Source organism: Rhinolophus ferrumequinum, chromosome 6 (genome assembly GCF_004115265.2).
Source record: "Rhinolophus ferrumequinum isolate MPI-CBG mRhiFer1 chromosome 6, mRhiFer1_v1.p, whole genome shotgun sequence".
Classification (NCBI taxonomy): Eukaryota; Metazoa; Chordata; class Mammalia; order Chiroptera; family Rhinolophidae; genus Rhinolophus; species Rhinolophus ferrumequinum.
Genome location: NC_046289.1, coordinates 54,043,038 through 54,066,282, shown reverse-complemented (window position 1 = coordinate 54,066,282; position 23,245 = coordinate 54,043,038). Strand labels below are relative to the sequence as shown.

Below are 23,245 nucleotides of genomic sequence, written 5' to 3'. Positions count from 1 at the left end.
CTTTGGATTTGTTCGGAAGGAAATGTAAAGCCACTAAGAATTGGGTAATGGCATGACCGGATTTGTGTTTATAATGACGGGTCTGGCAAAGGTGAGACTAGGGCCAAGAAAAGCAGCCAAAAGGCCACTTGGGTAATCTAGCTGAGTTATGTTTTGTAATGGAACCTGACTTGTTCTTGCCAAAATAATGTATTTACAAAAATTCACCCTAGGTCTTCACTGTATGTTGAGTAAGAATAATACCTACAGAAAGATTAAAGTCTTATCTCTTAAATAATGACTTTCAATTTGGGGGTTCCAGACAACTATAGGTATTTGTAGACAAAGTTAGAGGAAATCACAAGCTATTTTTAGTATATTAAAAAGTACAGCAAGAATCATACGATTGTGTAAAAACAAATTAAAAATGCATGTTTCTTTCATTTTGGCTGAAGTAGTTGTCAACTCAATATTGATACTCTGGTTATCTAATGCTGATTAGAAACTCTAGCTTTATCTTTACATATCAATGGAGAACAAAAGCGTCAGAAAACCAACTTTTTGCTTAACTGATGCAGTATGAAGGAAAATGAAATAGGATCCATGAAAGAAAAATAAATACAAGTATCTTGATAGTTAAAAATTACAAACCATGACCAGATTTCTATTACGTGATGTTTCTGGACCCAAGTGAATAAGGTGGCTACCCAAGCATTACGCAGAAAACTGGACTGAAATGAAAAGAGGAGGAAAATTAAATTGCATGAAAACAGTTCAATTTGGGAGGTAAAAAATCATATTTGATTTGTAAGTTATTTATACCCAGAGCTGCTATGAGACGGAAAGGCATGAGCTTCCATGAAAGCCCTGCTTGAGTTCTAGGTTTTGGGGCAGGGCCCCCATTCAATGTTTATTTTTCTTAAGGGTAAGGAGTCTACTGGGACTTAATGCTGTTTTGTTCACATTTAAATTCAATTCCTTTCACTTTTTGAGTGGCAGATGCTTTTGAATTTTGATTGAGCTGATGACAGTTTGTACTTTTAGTTAGGGACAGTAGGAATTTAATTTAGTAATTTTTTATGGGAGCAAACTCATATGAATCTAAATTAAAAAGTCTAAAATCTTTAGGGAAAATAGAAGTACCGAATCTGAGATTCACCTCAGAAGTGCAATATGGCGCTGATTCTAGTATTTGTGTTTCTCATTAAATGACTTAATGGACCTTATTCAGTGTAATTTGTGTCTAGAAAGTGCTGTAACACATTTATCTATTCATTGATTCCCACTGATCAATAGTTATGTGAACTAGAAAACCATGAATGAGTTCCATTGTAGCGTGCTAGAAGGACTTTTGTCTGGACATAAGAACAATCCAACTGGGTCATAACCACTCGGCAGGCTATTGCATTTCCGTATGTTGATGCAGACTCTAGCACTGTGTCTGGAACAGTAGTTCTCACTGAATTGCAAAGAATCTAGCCACTGAGATGGTGCAGCCCCACTGACATTCTGATTGTGATAGCATTTCCTCTGCCCAGCAGAGAAAATTCCGTCCTTAGAATTAAACAAGTCCCTGTCGGATCTGCAGAGCTGCAGAACAAGCCATAGCTCTGGGCAGTTGTAATGATTCTTTTTAGTCTTTTCTGTCTCCACTCTGTTCTTGATTTCACTGGATGCAGTGACATCCCTGAGATTCTTCCCTCTGCATCCTTCCCTTTTGGCCAGGTGACCTTCAGAGGCTAAGCTTACCATAGCCACTGGAAGTCAACCATCATCTTGATGGTACCTTGGGGGAGGGCGAGTCTCTGGTTACTGCCCACAGGCCCTGCATCAAAGTAGCCTTTCGATTTATTTGCCCAAACGTATTTTTTATATTTGCAAGATACCCTTAGTAGTACCTAGGAATTTGGGATAGCATAAAAGTCCTTGTTGATTTACAGTTTTACATATGTTAGCTCTGTGTCCTGGGACACTTGGGCTTTATAATAGAAGAGTTTGAGTCTTGTTGGTCCGTTCTCATGTGACAGATTTCTTAGGCTCCCTGCCTGCACTCTGTCCCCATCACTTGGCCCCAGTAGCTGCCTCACCTTTGTGAGCATTGTAGAAACATTCTTTAGAACTTTTTCAGTGACTCTCTGTCTCCCTGAAGGTTCGCAACTTGGATTACCCATGTTATTTAGTTGTAAAAATATCGTGGGCTTTTATAATGAGATAAAAAATTATATCAGTTTCATCTCCATATTTTGAAGATATCTAGAATTAAGTTAACTTTTCTAACCTTTGCAGCACTTTACTTAAAAGTGGCATAGGAAAATTTATTTAGTTGTTCCATACAAGAAAAGCAATTTGGGACATTGCTTGTGTGTGTTATTTTATTTTCTATTTTTATTAATGGCTCCCTTTAAAATCAAGCATCTCTTCCTCAGATACAAAGACCTTATTTTTATTTTAAAAGCATCCTTTTGTCATGATTATTCTATTTTCCAGAATTAATTACTGATGTTTCATCTACACATAATTGTGTTGATACATTTTCCACCTGCTATGCAACAGATTTTATTCCATAACATGGCAAAATGTTATAAAGAAGCTGGCAGCTTTAGGGTACTTATGTTTAGCCTTTTCCGATTTCCCTTACGGCTTTACAAATGTGGATTTTAATCCTGCTTTATATTTTGCCTGATTCATTTTCCAGTCCAAAGTCAGATCCATGGGATAAAAGACATTCTTGTTTGAAAACATTTCACTATATTTTACTCATGTGCACGCTGACATACAGACACATATATACTGCTACCTGTAGTTTTTTGTTGCTTTTGATATCTTGGTTCTATAAAGTTTGTGTGCTAACATTATAGTTCTAATCTGTATATATATATATATATAGTTTTGTTTTTTTTTTCAAATCACCCCAGGAAAGAGGAACTTATTACGGCTTACCCACCTACCCACAGGGACCAATGTTTACAGTTCCTGCCAGTTTCTAGACATGTAGATACCTAGATATCTGGAGTCCTAGGCATTTATTTTCCTAACTTAGCCGTGCAATCTCCCATTGGGGAAACAGAGGAGAAGGTGCATATCCAATCCCCTGAGTGCCCCCATGGTGTCGAAAACCTTTGCCTCCCTATGGGGCTCTCTGAAAATTATTAACTCTTTGACCCAGGATACTGGCAGTAATTGCAATTCCAGTTTGCTGGAAGAAACAAGTTTAACATTGATGAGAAGAAATCTTTCTCTGATATTTCTATTAAACATCATCTTGAAAATAGATGGTGTTTTATTGTGACAGTCTTCCTGAGCTCTCACAGATATTTTACAGAAAATCCATAGATAATCTTTTTCTTCCATTTTCTAAAAAAATGGCTAACCTGTCTGTAAAGCATATTTGGACAGCCCTCGATTACATGCATATAACAAGGCACTAATGTCCCCATAAAACAGAGCAGGACACTGGTCCCAAAACCCAGTTAGATCAGGAAGTATTGGAATAACATTGCTATCTTCTCATGATAAAACTGGCTGTGTATCATTGGACCTCGGGAGCTAAGAGACCTTACAATTCATGGAATTTAATTATGTATAAGATCAGCTGTTAATGACATGAAAATTACTTACTAATCTGAATCTATTTATATTAAAGTCTGTTTATATTAAAAACCTTTTCTTAGAAGTTATTAGAACAGAAGTTACCAACAAAATATAAGAAAGTTTGCCAACTCCTACATATCTTATATTCCAAGCAAACCAAACAGTTCCTCCTCTATATGGCTCACATTTTGCTGCTGTCTTGCCTTATATATATATATATATATATATATATATATATATATATATATATATATATATATATAGCTTTCTTGCTAATATATTCACATTTCCCAGCCCTACCAATTCCTAAAGGCTCAATTTAAATGCCACATTTTTTATAAAGATGTCTAGATAGATCAAAGAGTAAAATTCTTTTAACTCTAAACTCCCATTTGGGAATTTGTTACATTTCCTATTATTATTATATTTTGCAACTCTTAGCTCACCTATTACACCACAAGCCCTTTAAAGGGAAGACTGAGTTTGATTCACATCTGAGAATCCCTTTCTTCCCCCTCTGCTGCCTACGTATGGTGCCTTGCACATGTTATCTGCTCAACAAACACTGATAGAATCAATGAATTCAAAATAAATGCTTACAATTTTCTAAAGGGAAAATGCAAATGATTCAACAAGTTGTAGCTATTATGGCTAGAGAAGTTGAGGAACCAAATTTGACATTTTTTTAAAATTTCATTTAAATTTAGCCACATTTGGCTAGTGGCTACCACATTGGAAAACACAGTTCTGGAACTCAAAGCAACGGTTGAAATTGACACTGTGCTACAACACTACACCTGGGTGAGGACCAAGTTCCACTAGGATAAGACTCCCTGAGTTATGCAAGTATAGGGTTGTCCCTTAAATTTTATAGTCAAGGCACCTCACCTGCCTTATCCTAGGCCCACCCCTATATTTCAGTGACATCAACAAGATTTTCTCACCACTGACACTTTGCCTTATATTGTCGGATCCCTGATAAGCTACAGATGACACTGGGGCACCGTTACTGACTATTCAAGAACAATGTCATCTATAGAATACATTGTTCACAGATCTAAGAGATGTCCTTTCTGCTAAATTGGGAATCAAGACATGTTTTCTTTTACCCTATCCCTTTTCTTTTGTATCATCTTAATATAATCAAATTAATGATATCTCCTCTGTGAAGTGACTCTTCGTACTTTGTACATTCATTTCTGACAAAATTGGACTTAAACACTGGATAAGCAGTATGACCTAATCAATGTTTATCTTTCCTAAGCTTCAGTTCCTCTCCCTGTCCCTTAATATGGTGATACTAACACCTAATTTATGTTTATTTTCTTAAGAACTACTTAATGAGTGCCTTCTTCATGCCTTGTATTTTCACTAAATTCAGATAATTCATTTAGCAAGGGATATTTGGCTTTTTGATACACAGAATAGATCTAGGTCAGTAATTAAATGAGCAATTGTCATAAGTGTATCATGATGGCAAAATTCCTGTTTCAGTAACTGAAATAGAGTAGGCACTTTAAGTAGTGGTTTTGGTATTTTCCTTTCAACTTTATTACGGCTGAGGAGTCTATTTCATAAAATCCAGAGAATGAATGGATTAGGATAGCATCACTGCATTAAACAACTGCAGATTCATTTCACGATAGTTTGTTAACAACAGTTTGTTAACCATTAGAATCATCTCCTCCATGAAGGAATGATTTGTTCAATATACCTTATAAGGACCTCCAAGAGCTACAGATAAAGAAAAAAATAATAAATTTTATCTAGTCACCACAATTGATGAAATTGAACACCTTTGTGTTTTTATATCCAGAAGTAAATTACAGAAATAGATTTTGTGGATTAAAGGATTATTAACCAGAGAAAAGTTGAATACTGGTGTCTACCCGTTAAATGGGAGGGTATTACATTTTCATTTTAATGTTGGTAGTTTTGAACCGAAATTATTTGGGGTAAAGTAAATTTGGACAGTTTCCTACCTCAAAAAAGTATTGCCTTTGCCGAAGCCCTTTTCCTTCTTTACTTGTTTATTGCAATCCAGCATAACAGTCACATTTACAACTAAATTGGTAATTGACTATTTAGATTACTGTTCCCTGTGCAATACTAAACTTGTAAGTAATGGTTCAGGCATTAATAAGGAGGCATGCAATTTTAAAAATGCACCACAAATTTTATGTTTATCCAATGAATTGATAAATCCAGAAGGAAATTCTAGATGGGTGCTATCATCTGTAAAATTAAAGGTAGGGTAGGAAGAAAGCACAGCTTCCTTTTGGTTATTTGCAGATGAGCTCCCTAGTTTGAAAGATCCTTAGATTGCCTTTTCTAATTCTTTGTTTATGACAATTTTGCTGATTTATTATTTCCCTAATGGGTGGATAGACAATGAAAAATGGCATTCAGATTAGTCAATTCACATGCCTAAAAGAGAGGATAAAGAGAACAAAAGGAGGAGAGGACCTGTCTGTGCTCTTCTAGCTATCTATCTTAACCTTTTCTACTGTTTTTAAGAAAAATGAGAGTTAGTTGTATTGGAGTCTCTGCTTTTCAGAGCTTCTCGGTGAGTGTAGGTGACATTCTCTCCTTGTGTTTTTAAGGGTGATAAGAAATAACAGGCAACATTTGTTTCTTATGAGCACATTAGTTGTACCTAATGTCAGTTGCTGAATTTTTCTGTGCCATTAGCATTGATGGATTATGAGCTAATATTTGGCATTTCTATAACACTTAGTATTTGTTTAGCACCACGTTAACTGCTCCCATCTCTCTCTACACACATATTAAAACAACACAAAACCAATACAGTGCTTACTATACCTATTCAGTAAGTGATAGAAGTGAACTGATCCCATCTGTTTACTGAACATGACTGTTAAACACTGAGAAATAGACAGTTTTAGAAAAGCAAGGCCCTAGTGACTGTCTGTATTTGCAAAGTCTGACATAAATTTTGGAACCTTGAATTATCCTGAGACAATTTAGTTTACTACATAAAATTCCGTATAATGAAATATAGACATTTAGGCATACAGATGGAGTTTGCTTACTTATAATTAAGCCTAGAGAAAAACAAGATTTGAAACCTTTAAGGCTCCTTTCAACTCTTAAACTCTCTATGAGCAACCTGACAGTTATATGGTATCCTGACGACATCTAAGGTACCTAATTCTCCTCTGCAGTGCTCATTTTCAAATTTCCCCTGCCTGTATCTTGACTCTAACTTGCAATAATATGTCTATCGCTGAGACTTCAGTCAGTCCTACAGGAAAGTCCGGAGCTGGGATCCAACTGGGATGGATCTCTCCCCAGTTGAGGAAAAGCAACTGAGCTTTCCTATCACAGCATTAGCCATCACCGGTACTGCCTCCTGGAAGAGGGTAACCTTGGGTGAATCAGATCCTTGCCTCTAAGGCAAGTGCCCGTGAAAAGCACAACTAAAAGCCTTTAGTAACCAATACTAACAGTAGCGCAGGGGTTGGTGCTAGGCCCTAAAGAGGGAATCTGCCACTGTACCCAACACACAGCTGGCTATTTATTGTCAGTACTCAATGGAAATTCCACTATACAAATGCATCACAATTTGTATATTCTAATGACAAAGAGTTGGGTTATTTCCAATTTGGGGAAGTGTGGCTATTGTAAATGATGTTTCTCTGAACATTTCTGTATGTCTCCTGATGAATAAATGCAGTAGTTTCTCTAGGATAGATGCCTATAAGTAGAGTTACAGAGTTAGAATATGTGCATAATTGACTTCACTATACAATGCCAAGCTGTTTTCCAAAATGTTTGTATATTTTACAAATGACAACCTTTCATTCAGTATCACAGTTGTGTCAACTGAGAGGTTTATTTAGTATATCTATTCTACCATTAGGTAGGCAAGCTTGAGGTTTTTAATATCCTTTCCCTCCTGAATAAAGTATTAAAATGACTTTTACCCTGCAGAAGTTAGCAGAATTCTAAGGTAACTCTCAATGCTCTGGTATAATGATTTGTTCTTAAGTAAGGGCAAAACCTGTGACTTGCTTCTAGGCAAGAGAATAGGGAAAATACCATAAATGTAAAACAAAACTAACCCCCCTTCGATTGTTACATGTTAAAGGCAAATAGATTTTACAGATATACTTAAGGTCCCTAATCAGTTTGACTTTAAATTAACGAAAAGAAGTTCTCCACATGGACCTCTCTACCCGGCTACTTGGGCATCCTCACTGCTTAGTGGCTGGATTTTAGGGCCAGATGGGCCAAGAGACAGGAACTGGGAGTTGCCAGTTTTGTATAACCTCAGCCTGGAAAGAAACATAGGTCACTTCTGCCATATTGTATTGGTCAAAGTCACCCATAGTCGAGGGAAGGAAATAGACATAGCTTTTAATGAAAGGGTTATCAAAGAATTTGCAGCCATCTTTAGTCCTGTAGCTGTGTAGTCTAGTTGTGTTCTCAAGGAAAAGGGAAACATATTTGGTAAACAGCTATCCACAATGTATTTTAGCCTTTTAAAACAGTACCCATATGTTTAATGGGTATGAAGTTACAGTTATACAAGATGAATAAGTTCTTTCTATCTGTTGAACAACATAGTGCTTACAGTTAACAATATGGTGTTGTGCATTTAAAAATGTGTTAATGGGTACATCTCATGTTAAGTGTTTTCACCATGGGGGATGGAGTGCAGGGGGAAAGCAAAGGGACAGAAGGAAACTTTTGGGGGTGATGGATAGATTTATCATCTTGTTTTGGTGATGGCATCATGGATGTATGCATATGTCCAAACTCATCAAACTGTTTACACTAATTATTTGCAGTTTCTGTATATCAACTGTGCCTGAATGAAGCTGTTAAAAAAAAAAAAAACAGTAACCATGTGTTTTTAATCAACATCCTGTCAAGTGCTCAAAACTTGTGGATTATAGTTTTATCTCTACTAATTTAGTTACAGTCATATAATTATAGAAAGCATATAAAAAATACACTCAGGGCACGTGGTCAATTTTTTGGTACAATATAGGCAAGGGATTTCTTACATGCCTCTAAACGTTTGGAGGTTTGTAACATTTGGAGATATCTGATATTTAGAAAGTTCTTCCTTCTGTTATACTAAAATCTTCTCTCTTGAAAAGTGTACTCACAAGGACTAGTGTTATTTCTTTAACCACACAAGACAAATTCAATTTATCTTTTAATCTCTAATACAGCCAAAATGTATTTGAAATCATGGTACTCCTGAGTTCAGTCTAAGTACTACGAGTTCTTTTAAAGATGAGATATCTTAAATGGAAAATAAATGCCTGCTGCATGTGAGTATCACATTTTTCCTTTAGTGGAAGGAAGTTTAATTTATATAAACAGCAAAAGCCAAAACTATTAGTTTATCCATTAAAATAGTAATTTTTTAAATTAAAGTTTATTGGGGTGGCAATTGTTAATAAAGTTACATAGGTTTCAGGTGTACAATTCTGAAATGGAACTATTGCATCTTTTCTTATGGCAGAATAGTATTCCATTGTGTATATATACACCAAATCTTCTTTATCCAATCATCTATTGAAGGACACTTTGTTTGTTTCCATGTCTTGGCCACTGTAAATAAAGCTCAGTGAACGTTGGATCACATATATCTTTATGGATAAATGTTTTCAGATTTTTTGGGTAGATACCCAGGAGAGGGATTGCTGGGTTATATAGTAATTCTATTCGTAATTTTCTGAGGAACCTCCACACTGCCTTCCATAGTGGCTGCACCAGTCTGCATTCTCATGAATAATGTATGAGGGTTCCTTTTTCTCCACAGCCTCCCCAGCACTTGTTTTTATTTGTCTGTTTTATATTCAAGAAACTTTCTTATGCATCTCTCTTGGGATTCTAACAAGAACCTTGTCAATTAGGCAGAGCATATTACCAAAAATATAATTAAAGGTGAACATTCCCCTTTTATGTTAATATGGTAATAAATGCCACTTATTGAAGATTACAACCTATATAATTATAAGAATTATTGGAAACATAGGAATATATATATAAATATTAAGAATCCAAAGTTGAAGAAATTAATTATTTTCCCAAATTTGAATAAGTCAATGTAAATTGAGAACAGAATGTATGTCTGATTCCGTGCTCAAATTTTACTTATTTTTTCTATTATACTATGCTATAAAGTAATTTGTATATTTAAAGTTCACATTCAGAGTTATCACAATTTATAGTTATGCATACATCACTTAACCATGTATGGTCTATTCAAGTTCAAGGAACCGTTTAGTGCTGTTAAAAAACACTTAGACTGTCCAAACACTTTGAAATGCAGTTTTGGCCATTTAAATACCAGATGTCTCAGACTTATTAAACCTGAGAAGATCCAGTGAAGATTCTTTAAACATTTTGCTAGAATAAAAGTGAAATATTCTAATGATATATGGAAATTCCTTGTTTTTTTCTAACCCGATTAACACTTTAATTTTAGTTTTCAATAATTACTCTTACTTAAAACCACTAGTTGCTAATTTTTTTTGTTCTCAATTAACAACAGTATATTAAGCTATTTGAGTATACCAATAATTTTCTAATGACTGTTAATATAAAACATAATGCTTTACAAAGGGATCTACCAAAGCAGTCTATCGACAGCTGGACGGGGCATCACATAAATATCCAGTAAGTTATTCCACTTTTTCTTAAAATGAAGGAGCTTTATGTAATCAGTAATTTCTCAGATATAAAGGTGCAACAGAAGTTATCAGGATAGAATGTAAAATTTAGCAAACCCATGATTGATACTGGCATCCAGGGAAAACTGTATCACTCTTTTTCCTAAACAAAATGAGGACTATTTTAACCTGACTTAATTACAAGTTAAGTTCTTCCTATGAATGCCAAAATTTCAGAAGAACAGAGCTGTGTAAGTCCAATCTCCCAGGCCATAACTCCAGTTATCCTGATTTAGTAGATCTGCAACAGGGGCACTAAAATCAAATGTACTTCTTTTTTTAAAAAATTTATTTTTATTAAATCAATTAGGATGACATTGGTTAACACAGTTATATAGGTTACAAATGTACAATTCTATAATATATCATCGTATATTGCACTGTGTTCACCACCCAAAATCAAATCTCTTTCTATCACTATATATTTGACCCCCTTTACCTTTTTCTACGTGTCCCACCCCCTTGTAATAAGTGACCCAGGTGATTCTGAGGTAGATGAACATGGACCAGACATAGAAAAACACTAGTCACTGGCAGCTTTGAAAATAGTCTCAAATCACTCCTCAGTATATTTCTCTTAGATTCTCTGTAAGTTGCAATTCACATTGTCCCAAAGCACCTTTGCTATGGATTTAAATAGCCAATTATACAATAAATCATGGCAATTGAATATAGACTCTGCCCCAGCTGTCCCAAAAAGGCAAAGGTAGCACAACTTTATCTGTAAAGAAAATTAATGCAGATTTATTCATGGCATAGCCAGAATACTAAGGACTATTCATTAAGTGTATGAGCAAGATCAAGTTCATTAGAGAATCCAGGCACCTGCCTCATTCATCCTAACTTCCCCAAATCTCTCCTATTAATGGCCAAAATTTAAGTGACTTACTATATTTCAGTAGAATTCAGTGAGTGAATAAGGCATCTTTGACAGTGACATTAAAGATTAATAATAGAAAATACCTTTGAAGTTGCTAAATCAAAGGCGATGAACTTGCAAATAGTCTAAGTAAGAGATGGACTGAACTTCGTCAAAGGCAAAAAAAAAAAAAAGAAGTAACAGGAAATACTGGCACCACCTTAAAAAGGATGTCCCATTTATACGAGGTCTTAAGATATATAAGGAGATTTCTTAGGTCATCAATTAAAAACACTAATGCTTTCATTTAGCAATGGCTCTCAAACTCTTTAATTAGGGGAAGGGGTCAAAAACCCTATGATTAATAACTTAATTTTCTTCTTGATGCCTTGCAAACAAAATCCAAATCTATTGTCTGTTATTTATCTTGAGTAATTTTTAACTTTAGGGTAGGGGAAGTAAAATGAAGGAGGTTTTTTTGAGAACATTAAAATTTCAAGGTCTTTATGACCTTATATGAGCTTAATGGACCGCTTTAAACTCTGCCACCCTCATTTTCCTCATCTGTAGAATACAAAAATTGCAGGAAGTTTTGTAGGTAGCCTTTTCAGTACTGCAATGTGATTAAAGAATAAAGAAAGGAGAGTGAGTCTAAGAACTCTTCACAAAAGTTGAGAAGAGAGACCCCCCCAAAAAAAAAAATTGTATTTACTTCTGCATGGATTTTAACTACTGTATTTTTTCCTCTTTTGCCTTGCCTGGAGAGAGTTGACTTGATACCACTCCAGATGCAACACCCTGGAATTCAGCCTGACTGCCTTTGTCTAAGTTGACAAAGAGCGGGGGATGTAGAACTAACTCTCTGGTGTGGTGATTAAATTGCTTACATAAAGTTAATATGTCCTAACAATGTTTCTCCTCTTTCATTTTCTTCCTCTTCTATGTGGAAGCCCCTGTGAAATACTTTCACATCCCGCTTTTTTTTTTTTTTTTTTTTTTTTACTTCTTGTCTACACCTTCAACCTTGATCAGAGCCTCATGTCATTTTGCTTAAGGATTATCAGTCAAACAAGAATTTAGCTTTCTAGAATTAACAAGATAAGGAATTTTAGTAAAGTCATTATTAACCCCATAGTTGATGGTTTCCTGTTCGGGCAAGCAGAATAGGGAGTCTGTGAAGAGTTAAGAGCTGATTCTTCCTATTATGTTCATGTCTGATGATCCATACTGTCTCAAATTGAATGGAATTAAACAAACATTAGTTAGGAGAAGCAGATGAAGGGACTGTGGTGACATGAACAGTAAGAATCAATTAGTAACTTTAGTAGGAACTTCTGGGACAACAGGATGCTGATGATAAAAGAGTGTCCATTAAGAAAGCTCTAAAATTGGGGGGAGGCGTGGAGGGAACATAAGGAAATTAGTTTAGAACTAGACCCTGACTGTGCCTAGAACTTTCACACTGCCAAGTAAGTGCTGAGGAGTTGTGAAAGTCTCAAGAACTCAGGAAGTGTGTAGGGATTTCACATAAGCATCGATAACTTTATTATCTGAAAGCTTTCCCTACCATTCAAGATATAACGCAGAATAAAAATCAGCTCAGTATTAGTAATGGGAGGTAATGGTTGTCACATGTATATAAACTATATAACAAGCTCTAGGAATTTAGGATATAAACAAAAGAAAAAGGCTATAAGTTTTTCAGAGTGGTCTACATGTTTGTTTACAGTTAAGAAGAGTGGTAGGAATTAAGGTAATGCTCAGTTTCTTTATCTCTAAAATGAGGATTTTAATATTTGGCTTTGATGTTTGGAAATGAATGAAGACCACCCAAATTAGAACAAACAGTCCCTTTATTCAGACCTTGCTATAACAAAGATGGCAGCCAACATTACTTTTTATTTGGCAGAGACTCAAAGGCAGGCAGGGAAGTGGGAAAGCTTTATAGTGAGAATCATGGAAAACATCAGGTCTGATATGATTGGAGCTGGTTGTCATGGGACAACTGGCAGTCAGCTAACTGGAAGGGCATCCTCTGTGATGGGTTTGGGGAGCATAGTTGGCTCTGGTTGATCCTGAGTTGGCAGTGAAGGCAAAATATGAGGAAACTGGTGGCCTGACCATTCTGGGCTGACTGCTACAGAGGCTGTGGTTTGGCTTCCTGGACTGGTTGCTAGAAAGACTGCTCTGACCATTGTCCATTTGTATATTCAGTCTTCAAGCCTAACAGTTTTGTTGTGACTAGTGAACAGAATGAGCTGAAGCGATGCCTCTGTAGTTGCATTTAGAGGTCATGGAAGTATTCTTAGACCCTAAAGGGAAGACAGCAGTACCTGGGAGAGAGAAGCAGGAAGGGTGGCTCCACTGACATCAAGAATGTTCCACCTGGTTTCCCTGGGATAAGGAAGGGTACCTGGAGAAATTCTGTCTGATTCTGTAGAATCTGTAGATTCTGTAGAGCAGTATAAATGTCTTCTTTCTCCTAGCTGATAAACTTTCCACATCACTTTTCACAAGGATCTCAGATCCCCTGAGCATCTGAAACTTTCTGATCTGCTGCCAAAACTATTGCTAGTTTCCCTTTTTCTAACCTGTGCACTGCTAGGGCTAAGACTTCCTAATCTCAGAAATAGGAGGACGTATACAGCCAACTCAGTCAAAGGAAGTCGCAAACATATAAGAGGTATCTAGTTAACAGTTTAATATTAATTTATCTTGCCAGCCCTTTTCATTATAGTTTAAGCTTTTTTCTTTTTAAATATTCAGGCTCACCTCTATTTTCGTTTATGTGTCTTTATATCCACACTGTCCTGATTTTCCAAATTTCTAGCATCTATAAACCTTGTTGCCAAAACTTTAATTGTGACTTACTTGCCTTGAACCAAAACCATCTCGCTATGCACATTTATAGCAGCCCCTTACTTAAACACACACAGATTCTGTAAGTTCTTTTCAGAGCTACCACGGCTTCAATTTCCTTGACTCTTCTAGACCTCAGGTCTACAGCCCATCACCTAATCTCTGTTCCTGTCTCCCACTCCCATGACCTAAATGCCCAAACAATCTGCTGTCCCTACACCCTCTAGATCTATTCCTCCATCTTCCCTTCCAATTTTATTCTTCTGGACCAAATTAAATATTTGTTCCAACACTTCAACCATTCTTGTCAAACATTCACATCTCTTTCTCCTTTCCTGCTTTCATTGACCTTCAGTAGCAAATCCAACACTGTTTCCTTGACTTCTAATCCAGGACTGAAAAGAACTCATGATGATACAGAATATTGTCACTATACGTTCAGAGACCCACTCTCCACAGAGCTCCCAAGCTACCTGGCAGTGCCACCATGGGTTCAACTCAAACCTTTGTCTAATTCCTTGCAAGGGTTATTTCACACCTTTATTATTTACTCCTCCTCTTCTTCCAGGATGGAAACTCCTAGCAGTTCTTTCTCACCATCAACAATGTATATCTGCAAGACTCTTTATCACCTGACTCAGAGGGAATCATGTTCTTCATTTATGTTTGAGGCTGATCATCCTATATATGAGTACACTGTCAGTCCCATTCTCTCCCATTTGACAGGGGCTTCACTCCCCTATCTATGCCTCTGTTTCATTATTTTTTTTAAATTAAAGTTTATTGGGGTGGCAATTGTTAGTAAAGTTACATAGGTTTCAGGTGTACAATTCTGTAATACATCATATATATATATATATATATATATATATATATATATATATATATATATATATCATATTGTGTGTTCACCACCCAGAGTCAGTTCTCTTTCCATCACCATATATTGGATCCGTTTTACCCTCATCTACCACCCTCCTCCCCCCCTTACCCTCTGGTAACCACTAAACTATTATCTGTGTCTATGAATTTTTGTTTCTTCATTTGTTTCTCTAGTCCCTTTGTTGTTTTCAGTTTTATATACCACATATCAGTGAAATCAGATGGTTTTCAACTTTTTTCGGTCTGACTTATTTTGCTCAGATTTTACTATTTTTCTTTTTTAAATTTTTCCCTAAGATTTTGTGACTGGCCATCAGTTATTTTCCCTCTCTTGGAATAATCTTATTTACTCCATAATTTCAACTGCCACATATACCTTGGAATTCTTCTATCTACATAAATAATCTAGAATGCATTTTAAAGTCCAGATCAATCTACCTAATTACCTTCTGAATAGTGCCACTTGCTTTCTCTCTCTTTCTTTCCACCAAGGCATTGAATTCCATCAATTTTACTTATTAACTCTTTCATAAGTTGAATTTTATTAAACTTAACTGCTACTGCCAAGTCATTAAAAAAAAAAACAATTGTAAATAAATACTCCCATGTTTAAAATCTTGTAGTGGTCCTCATCAAGTGTGGTTTAAAGGCAAATTCCTTAACATGACACACAAAGTACTTTCGGATTTAAAAGCATCTATCTTTATAGCACTTTGTTTCCTAAAGTCGTATTTATTCTGTAGAAAATTTTGCAAGATGGAGTACGGAAAATAGGAGAGGGTTGGAAGCTTTATCAAGATCAAATACATTTGAAACCCTAATCTTCCAGTGTTGGCTCTTAGAGCAATGGTTGTCTCTGAACCAGCAGTGCCAGAATTACTTGAAACTCTGTTATATATGCATATTCTCAGGCCTTACCCTATACTTACTAAGTCTGGAACTCAGGGGGTAGGCCTAGCAATCTGTGTTTTAGCAAGCCTTCCCAGCACGGCTAATACACACTACAGTTTGAGAACCATCATTTTAGAGAATTACAATGTACATTAACATATTACTCAAAGAAGACTGAAACAACCTATTTAACTTTGTTTAAGGAAATATTGTCTTTATTGGTTTAAGCATGAATCGTGTGTGTGTGCTAAACTCACTAACATCCAGTATATCTAATGTTGGAAAAACACAGTTTATCAAGGGCTTGTAGTCTCAGATTATTAGTAATTCTCAAAGTACGTGTCTATCATGTACTTTTGCATTTAAACATCCCAACTTTGCATTTCTCTGTTAAATACCTCCTCACAACCCTCGTCTGGCCAACTCCTTAGAAGAGAGTTTCAAAGTTAGATGCTCATTGAACAGCAACATCGAATGTCACAGAAATTCAGCAATCTTAGAAGTATTGCAGAAGTCTTACTACCAATAAGATATCATCTATTATGTCAACACTTTTGCTTTTTGCTCATAATAGTTATCTCCATATGTTGGTCTCTTCTTGATGGGATAGCTTCATATTTTCTTATTTGAAGTTATGAAAGTATAGTGTACGCCTTATCAGCTTGTTTGTACAAGCTTTTTGTAGTGAAATATCCTTTGTAAACATGATGATTGGATGCTTTTTTCAGCTGATCCTACATCCTGGCAACTTTCCACTTTCAAAAAATCCTCTTCCCGTTATACTCTCACAGACTTTCTTTCCTCAATAGTTTATTAATAAAATAAGTTTAGTCATGATAACACTGATGAACATAAAGTTGATCAACTAAATCATAGGTTTATAAACTTGTACTTTTGTTATATAACTTTTGGTATATAATTATAACTCAGTGACATACTTGTGTATTGTGTAAATACTTGTGTATTAGGTAAATACATATTTTAGTATAATAAATATTTACGTATAAGGGTTTCAGTAAATACCCAGGTGCCAAAAAAATACACATTTTAAGAGATGTTACCTATGTATTACTTTTCAAAGTTGAATTGAATTATGGTAGCAATGTGTAGTGTGACGTTCCCTCAAAAGATGGTGTTGTTAATCAAATGAATGCTGGCATCATTCATTGTATTACAATTTTAATACAGTTTTTTCCTTTCTTAAAATGTGTATACGCTTTTTTGGCACCCTCTGTGTCAATGTACTTATTATTAGTTTTTAAAATTTCTACTACCGTTATCCTAATTTCTCCAACCCCAAGGTCAAATGTTCTAGTAGACTTCTAGGATAGTAATAAAGTCTTACTTAGAAGAATTTAATTCTTAATAAATCAGGTAAATATTCTAATATACATGATTGCACCCCATAATTTTAAACATGCAGTTTAAAATGCACTAGTAAGACAGGGAAGGTCTGATTTATGAAATTCTTGTGTGCTATATAAAAATTTAATGATTCAGCATTCCATTTGGTTTATTCTGATGCTACATACAGAATTTGATGCAAAAAATGGTACCATCTATAATCTTCTAATGTCATGAAAAAGAGTAATGGCAATATAATTTGTGACAGCTAAGGGAATTTGGAATTAATGAATAGTCAACTATGTAGTTTAGTTTCTCCTTCTTTCCATATCACTCTTTGCAAAATGATGAGTGACTGTGATATTAAACATATCATCTATAGTCATTCCCTTTCATTTAATCACATTATTTGAAATAAGTTAGACATATAGTTTAGCTCTATGCACATGGTGATGATTAATGACACTACTCTCTATAGTCTCCTGTGGCCACCAGAACTAATTTTATCTACAACCTTCACAACTCACCAGGTTCTCTGATGTCTAAATACATCATAGAGAGGGAAATCAGTTGAGCTTAATGTAACGAATAATACGTTAATGTAATAATAAAGTCCTGTTCATAAAAGAAAAATACATTTTAATAGAAAATGTAACTTAAAAGTAGGCAAAGGTGGGTATTTGTAAGCTTGTATAGCTGCCTTTTTCTTAGAGATCTGTTGATGGGCATGAGGAACTGAAAAGGATAGCCTAACAAGGACTTTCAAGCAGTTCTCAGGGACCAGACGTACAAGGTTCTCAAGGTCCTTTGAAAGCTGCTTATAGTGCACTCTGGAAATTTGAAGTAATTTGTGCCAGCCACTAATTTTTTGACTATTTTAATTTTACTCTTCTACTGTGTTGCATTTTGAGCATAAAGATCAATCAACAATGCTTGGAAACACCCTGAGAAATTACATGTCCCTAAAGTACATTATAGTGTGTGTGTGGAGATCTCTAATTATAAGTGGATTCGATATAGGGCTATTATTTTAGCTTAAGAAGAATAATAATCTGGTGATGACCCATCCGAATTTGGTTACATGTCTTGGACAACGTTAGCAGATATGCACATAACCATTTAGCAGAGGTTGGCTGATTTTCAGATAAGATGTGCTAGTTGGATATGGCAGTTGATTGGGTCAGATAAAATCTAAATGTATATCAAAGAGCCCATGAATTTTATGAGGCACAAATTGAAGTTTTCAAATATCCTGAACCTATAAGCTTGTGAATAATATAGCAGAAATAGTCAGGGAAGCCATATGCTTCCCACTTAGTTCTATACTTGAGTTAAAATTATCTCTGCCTTTTTCTGTTTGCCTAATTTTAAAAAGTAAAATGTAAAAGAAGGGTTCTAAGAAAAATACCCACCAAACAAAATAACCGGAATAACTTCTCAGTATGTTCAAAATAATTATATGTGTTGAGCATGAATTTATATGTGAAACATTCAAGATTGTTATTGTACTCTGTTCATCTCAAAGTTAATTTAGATCCCAGACAACACTGTCTTTCTAGGGGTAAGAGTTGGAGAATTCATTCAGTGTAGTAAATTGAAAAGGATTCAAATATGAGTTAAACAGGTACTCATACACACACACAAGAAGAAACATAGACTTACGAAGTTTTAGCTAACTATAGGTGTTTATAGGTGGAATGAGCGAGTTCCAGGCCGTTTATGTAACATGTATATAATGTAGAATTTAATAGTACTGACTTTGTAACCAAGCAGCATTGAGTTCTGTCCACTTGCTGCCAGTGTGACTTTGGACAAAATATTTAGGCATGATAAATTTTTCACATACACACGTGCGAACACACACACCTTTGTACCCATATAATTCAATCTCTCTCCTTGGGAGAAACCACATTAAAGGAATCATTTCTACAGTAATAATTGCTAAGCTTATGAACTGCGATAGAGGAAGAGAAACATTCACTCAAGAATCAAAGCACTTAGAAACCAGCCTTGTCAATGTGACTTTATCCTAGGGGGTCCCATTCAATGAAGAAAGGAAACCTGAATTTAATAGCTTTAGCTCACAGGATCTAAGAGGTTTTTCGTAACACTTTTCTCTGATTCTCCTGTTTGACAGTGACTTCTAACTAAAGTCATACCATTTAACCTTTTCTTTTGCATGTTACGTGACCTTGTGAGCAGAGTAAGAAACAGGACATTCCTCGGGAAGAGCAGGGACCAACCACCAAGAATTTGGATTTTTGGCCCCAACTTATTACACTGATGGTCACTATTATTGATGAGGATAAAACTGCCTACACACCTGTCCTGAATCAGTAAGTACACTGCTTTATAAATAAATGAATTTTATTTAACTAAAGTTAAGAAAACATAAAATCTTTGAATCACGGATGATACTCTCATGACAAAGACAATTTTTTATAAAAGTAAGCCATAGTAGAAAGCAATATTTTTCTACTTTATTCAGTAAATACTAATTCAGTGATATTATGAATGTTTAGTTCAAGCCCCATAGAGTGTGATTCTTTGGCTATGGAGACAAATATTTCCCAAGATTTATTTTTATTTGATGTAGAAAAGTTTTCTCTTTCCTCTGGTTCCTTTCATAACTATGCCATTGTCTCCAAAGAAAAATGTGCACCCTGTCAAACTAAAAAAGAATGTTAAAGAACTAGTATTAAATATATTCCATTGTGACTTTTTAATAATAAAGATTTGTCCAAAAAAAACTGCTTTCAAATAGTTGTGTATGCTGGATTTAACAAATTTAATGCAATATTTAATAGACAAGTCCATTTTCTCAACCCAAGCTTATGCATCCATGCATAGAATTTACAAATTATGAGCAGGTAGACAAGGCAGATGAATTAAAATTCATAGCTGTTGCAAAAGAATAGACTTTAGAAGAGTCTAAAATCATCAACTTATCAAAATGTCGCTAGCTAGCTATGAGACCTTGAGCAAATTATCTAATTTCCTAGAGACTCAGTTTCTTCATATGTAAAATAAGGACATATTGCTAGATAATTTTCAAGATCCAGTCCAACTTTAATGTTGCACATTTAGGATTTATTTCATGCCCATTCTTCTGGGCTATGCAAGCAAAATAACAGCTGACTGCAAACTACACACTTACAATCTGGTTAATGGGGAGAGTATCCTGATATATTGGTAATACCAGTACAGATAGCAGAAATAGACAAATCATGAAGCAGGACATGAACTAGATTCAGACTTACTATGTAGACCCTGGTTTTATTATTTCTCATTCGCAATGACCCTACTGGTCAAGACTGTTAGGGACTTTTTGCCTACGTTGAATCCAATTAAAATTCCAATTACAGAAGAAATAAATTTCGGTTGGTCTCACAGTTTTCATCCTTTTCTGCTTCTTAACCACCTATTTTCACCTGCCCCACGTTCCTCCTAATTGTGGAGAAAGTGGTCCTGCCTTTGATATGCAACCATCATTAGGTTTGTCTTTTCACTTTCTTCTCTCTTTTCCCTTATATCCAGCTTTGCTGGCTGATGGCCAGTGTCTTTTGATGACCACCTGTAGAGACTTTGCTCTTTTATTCTCTTCTGATGATCCAAGACTTGATCTTCCCTTTTAATGTATGATATGTCCTCAGCTCATCCTGGGCAGCTTTGTGGCATATATGTGTTTTCTCATTCATTCTTTGGAACTTTCTTAAAGACAGAGTAGATTTTCTAAAGATAGAAAAATCAATAACTTGTTTTAAGGCTATCCCCTTGGATTCAGATAGGCCGTTAGATAAATTACTATTGAATGAAACTAAAAATCTGCTAAGAAATGATAATTAAAAGTTATTTGAAAGGATTTTATTTTTAATCAAAGAAATTCTTTACATTTAGCAAATATTTGAAATCAGGATATGACTGTAAAAAGAGACATTATAAAATCATGGAATCAATTAAAGTTTCCTAGAATTCTCTTTAATCATATACTGTGAAAGATATGTAAAGATTTTGGTTGATTTTTCTGTAACTGTATTAAAGGAAATAAAGGAATTACATTTATTTGTGGCAAAAATAAATTTTAAATTATGAACTAAACTAATTTTACTAAGTATAAAATTGAGCAATAACAAAGGGAAACGAGATAAATGTCTTTGTTCTGCTTTTTATTTTTGGTTTTAATGTCAGAGTTCAGAGTCCCTTTTTTTTCTGTGAAACCTAGTCCTATAAAAACCTGAATGCCTTCCTTCTGTTTGGAATCTTTGTTATTATGTTTGCTCAGATTTTGAGGATATTCTAAAGATTTCTCACTTATGAGGGATCATTTCGTTTCTCATTTAATTGAATCAGTGTTTCAAGTGAACTCATTTGGAGAGTGAGGTGTGGTCTTGGTGGTCAATGTTACATTTATGAAATGTTTATTCACACATGTTTCTTTATTGGCACAATGTGTCATCACCTTTAGTCTTCACTAATTATCCCATTAGTCAGTGAGGTTAGCACAATGTTTCACAAAGTAGAAAATCCAGACACCTGGAGTCAGGATTATATGGGCTGCTGGTTGGGTTTCCAAGCACCATTCTAAATCTATGGAGGCAAAATCTGAAGTTGGCATAGAAGTCTTCATTTTTTTTACATATTAAATAATGTGTTTTTATTTCTCTCTTAATTTTAAAAATGTGAACATTCTGTAATTCAGCCAAAGCCTTTACTTCCAGGTGATTTCTTCATTGGGTCTCAATTCCCTTTTAAATAATAAACTCTTGTTCTGGAAGGCAGTTAGCTTTTCATCATTCTTTCTGTCTAGATAACATCCAAGGACAAATATATGTACCCAGAAGGGACAAGTAGATGTACCCAGAAGTCTGCATTATTAACAAAGCTTCCATCATGTGTTCTATGTACACTAAAATCTGAAAGCTCAGGCCAATTTGTGAAGGACATGTCAGGCTAAAACAAGTTTTGGTTTTATTTTGAAAGCAACGATAGATGAACAAATGATTTAAAAGTATAGGACTTATTTTTATCTCTTTGAATGTAATTTAGGGTTATTGATATAAATAATTTATGAAATTAAATATTTGTTATCATTACTTTGAGAAATCATTGTAAGCTTTTGCTTATTCAAATTTGATAACAATTTATAATAATTGTAGAATGTAAACATGAGGGGAGGGGTTTGTTTTATTTTGTACACTAGTATAAAACCAGGCATATGTAGTAGTTGAATGAATGAATAAATTAAAGTCAATCGATATATGTAGTTGGTATCTGTTCTTGCTGTTCCCACTCCATTGATTAATGATGTACTAGAGTATTTCTTTTGAGCAATATTTATTTACATTTTTTAAATTACTTTTATGTGGGTTTCTAAATGCTTATAGAAATTTCACTATTACTCTGACACTGAAAACTATTAAACTATATTTTTATATCTTGAGGTGTGGGTCTCTCTCTCCCTTTTTTATCAGATTTACTGAGGTTTATAATGGACTACAACAAAAACTACAAATGTTTACAGATGTTTAATTTCATTAGTTTTGGCATCTATCTGTAGTCATGAAACCCTCACCTCAGTCAAGATAATGAAGATATCCATAACCCCAAAAAGTTCCTATGCACCCTGTGTAACCCACACCAGAAAACCACTGGTCTGCTTTCTGATACTGTAAATTAATTTGCAGTTTTTATCCTTTTATGTAAAGGAAGCGTATATTATATATATATTCTTTTGTCTGACTTCTTTCACTTATTACAAATATTTTGAGATTCATCCAGGTTTTGTGTTTTAGTACTTCATCTTCTTTTGTTTCTGAGTAATACTCTACTATAGAATATATCACAAAATGTCTATCCATTCATGTGTTAATGTCAGGTTTAGGCTTAGTGTCAACATTTGGATTTTTTTTCCAGATGAGGTGGCTATAAATATTTGTTTACAACTTTTTGCATAGGCACATGCTTTCATTTCCCTTCAGTCATGTGGTAGGTACATGTTTAATATTTCTTAAAACTGCCAAACTACTTTCCAAAGTGGTTGCACATTGCCAACACTTAGTATGATTTTACTTTTAATTGTAGCCATTCACATAGGTGTATAGTGGTAGCTCACTTTGGTTTTAATTTG

General features: G+C 34.9%; 1 protein-coding gene across 5 annotated transcripts in view; it reads left to right on the top strand.

The window, feature by feature from the left end:
- UNC13C (unc-13 homolog C) overlaps positions 1-23,245 on the top strand; it is a 498,413-nt gene that overhangs the window by 299,871 nt on the left and 175,297 nt on the right. For all 5 annotated transcript variants that reach the window (XM_033109141.1, XM_033109144.1, XM_033109142.1 and 2 more), the window contains one exon: positions 19,321-19,454. In XM_033109141.1, the coding sequence (XP_032965032.1) occupies positions 19,321-19,454 (134 nt within the window). The remainder of the gene's footprint in view (positions 1-19,320; positions 19,455-23,245) is intronic.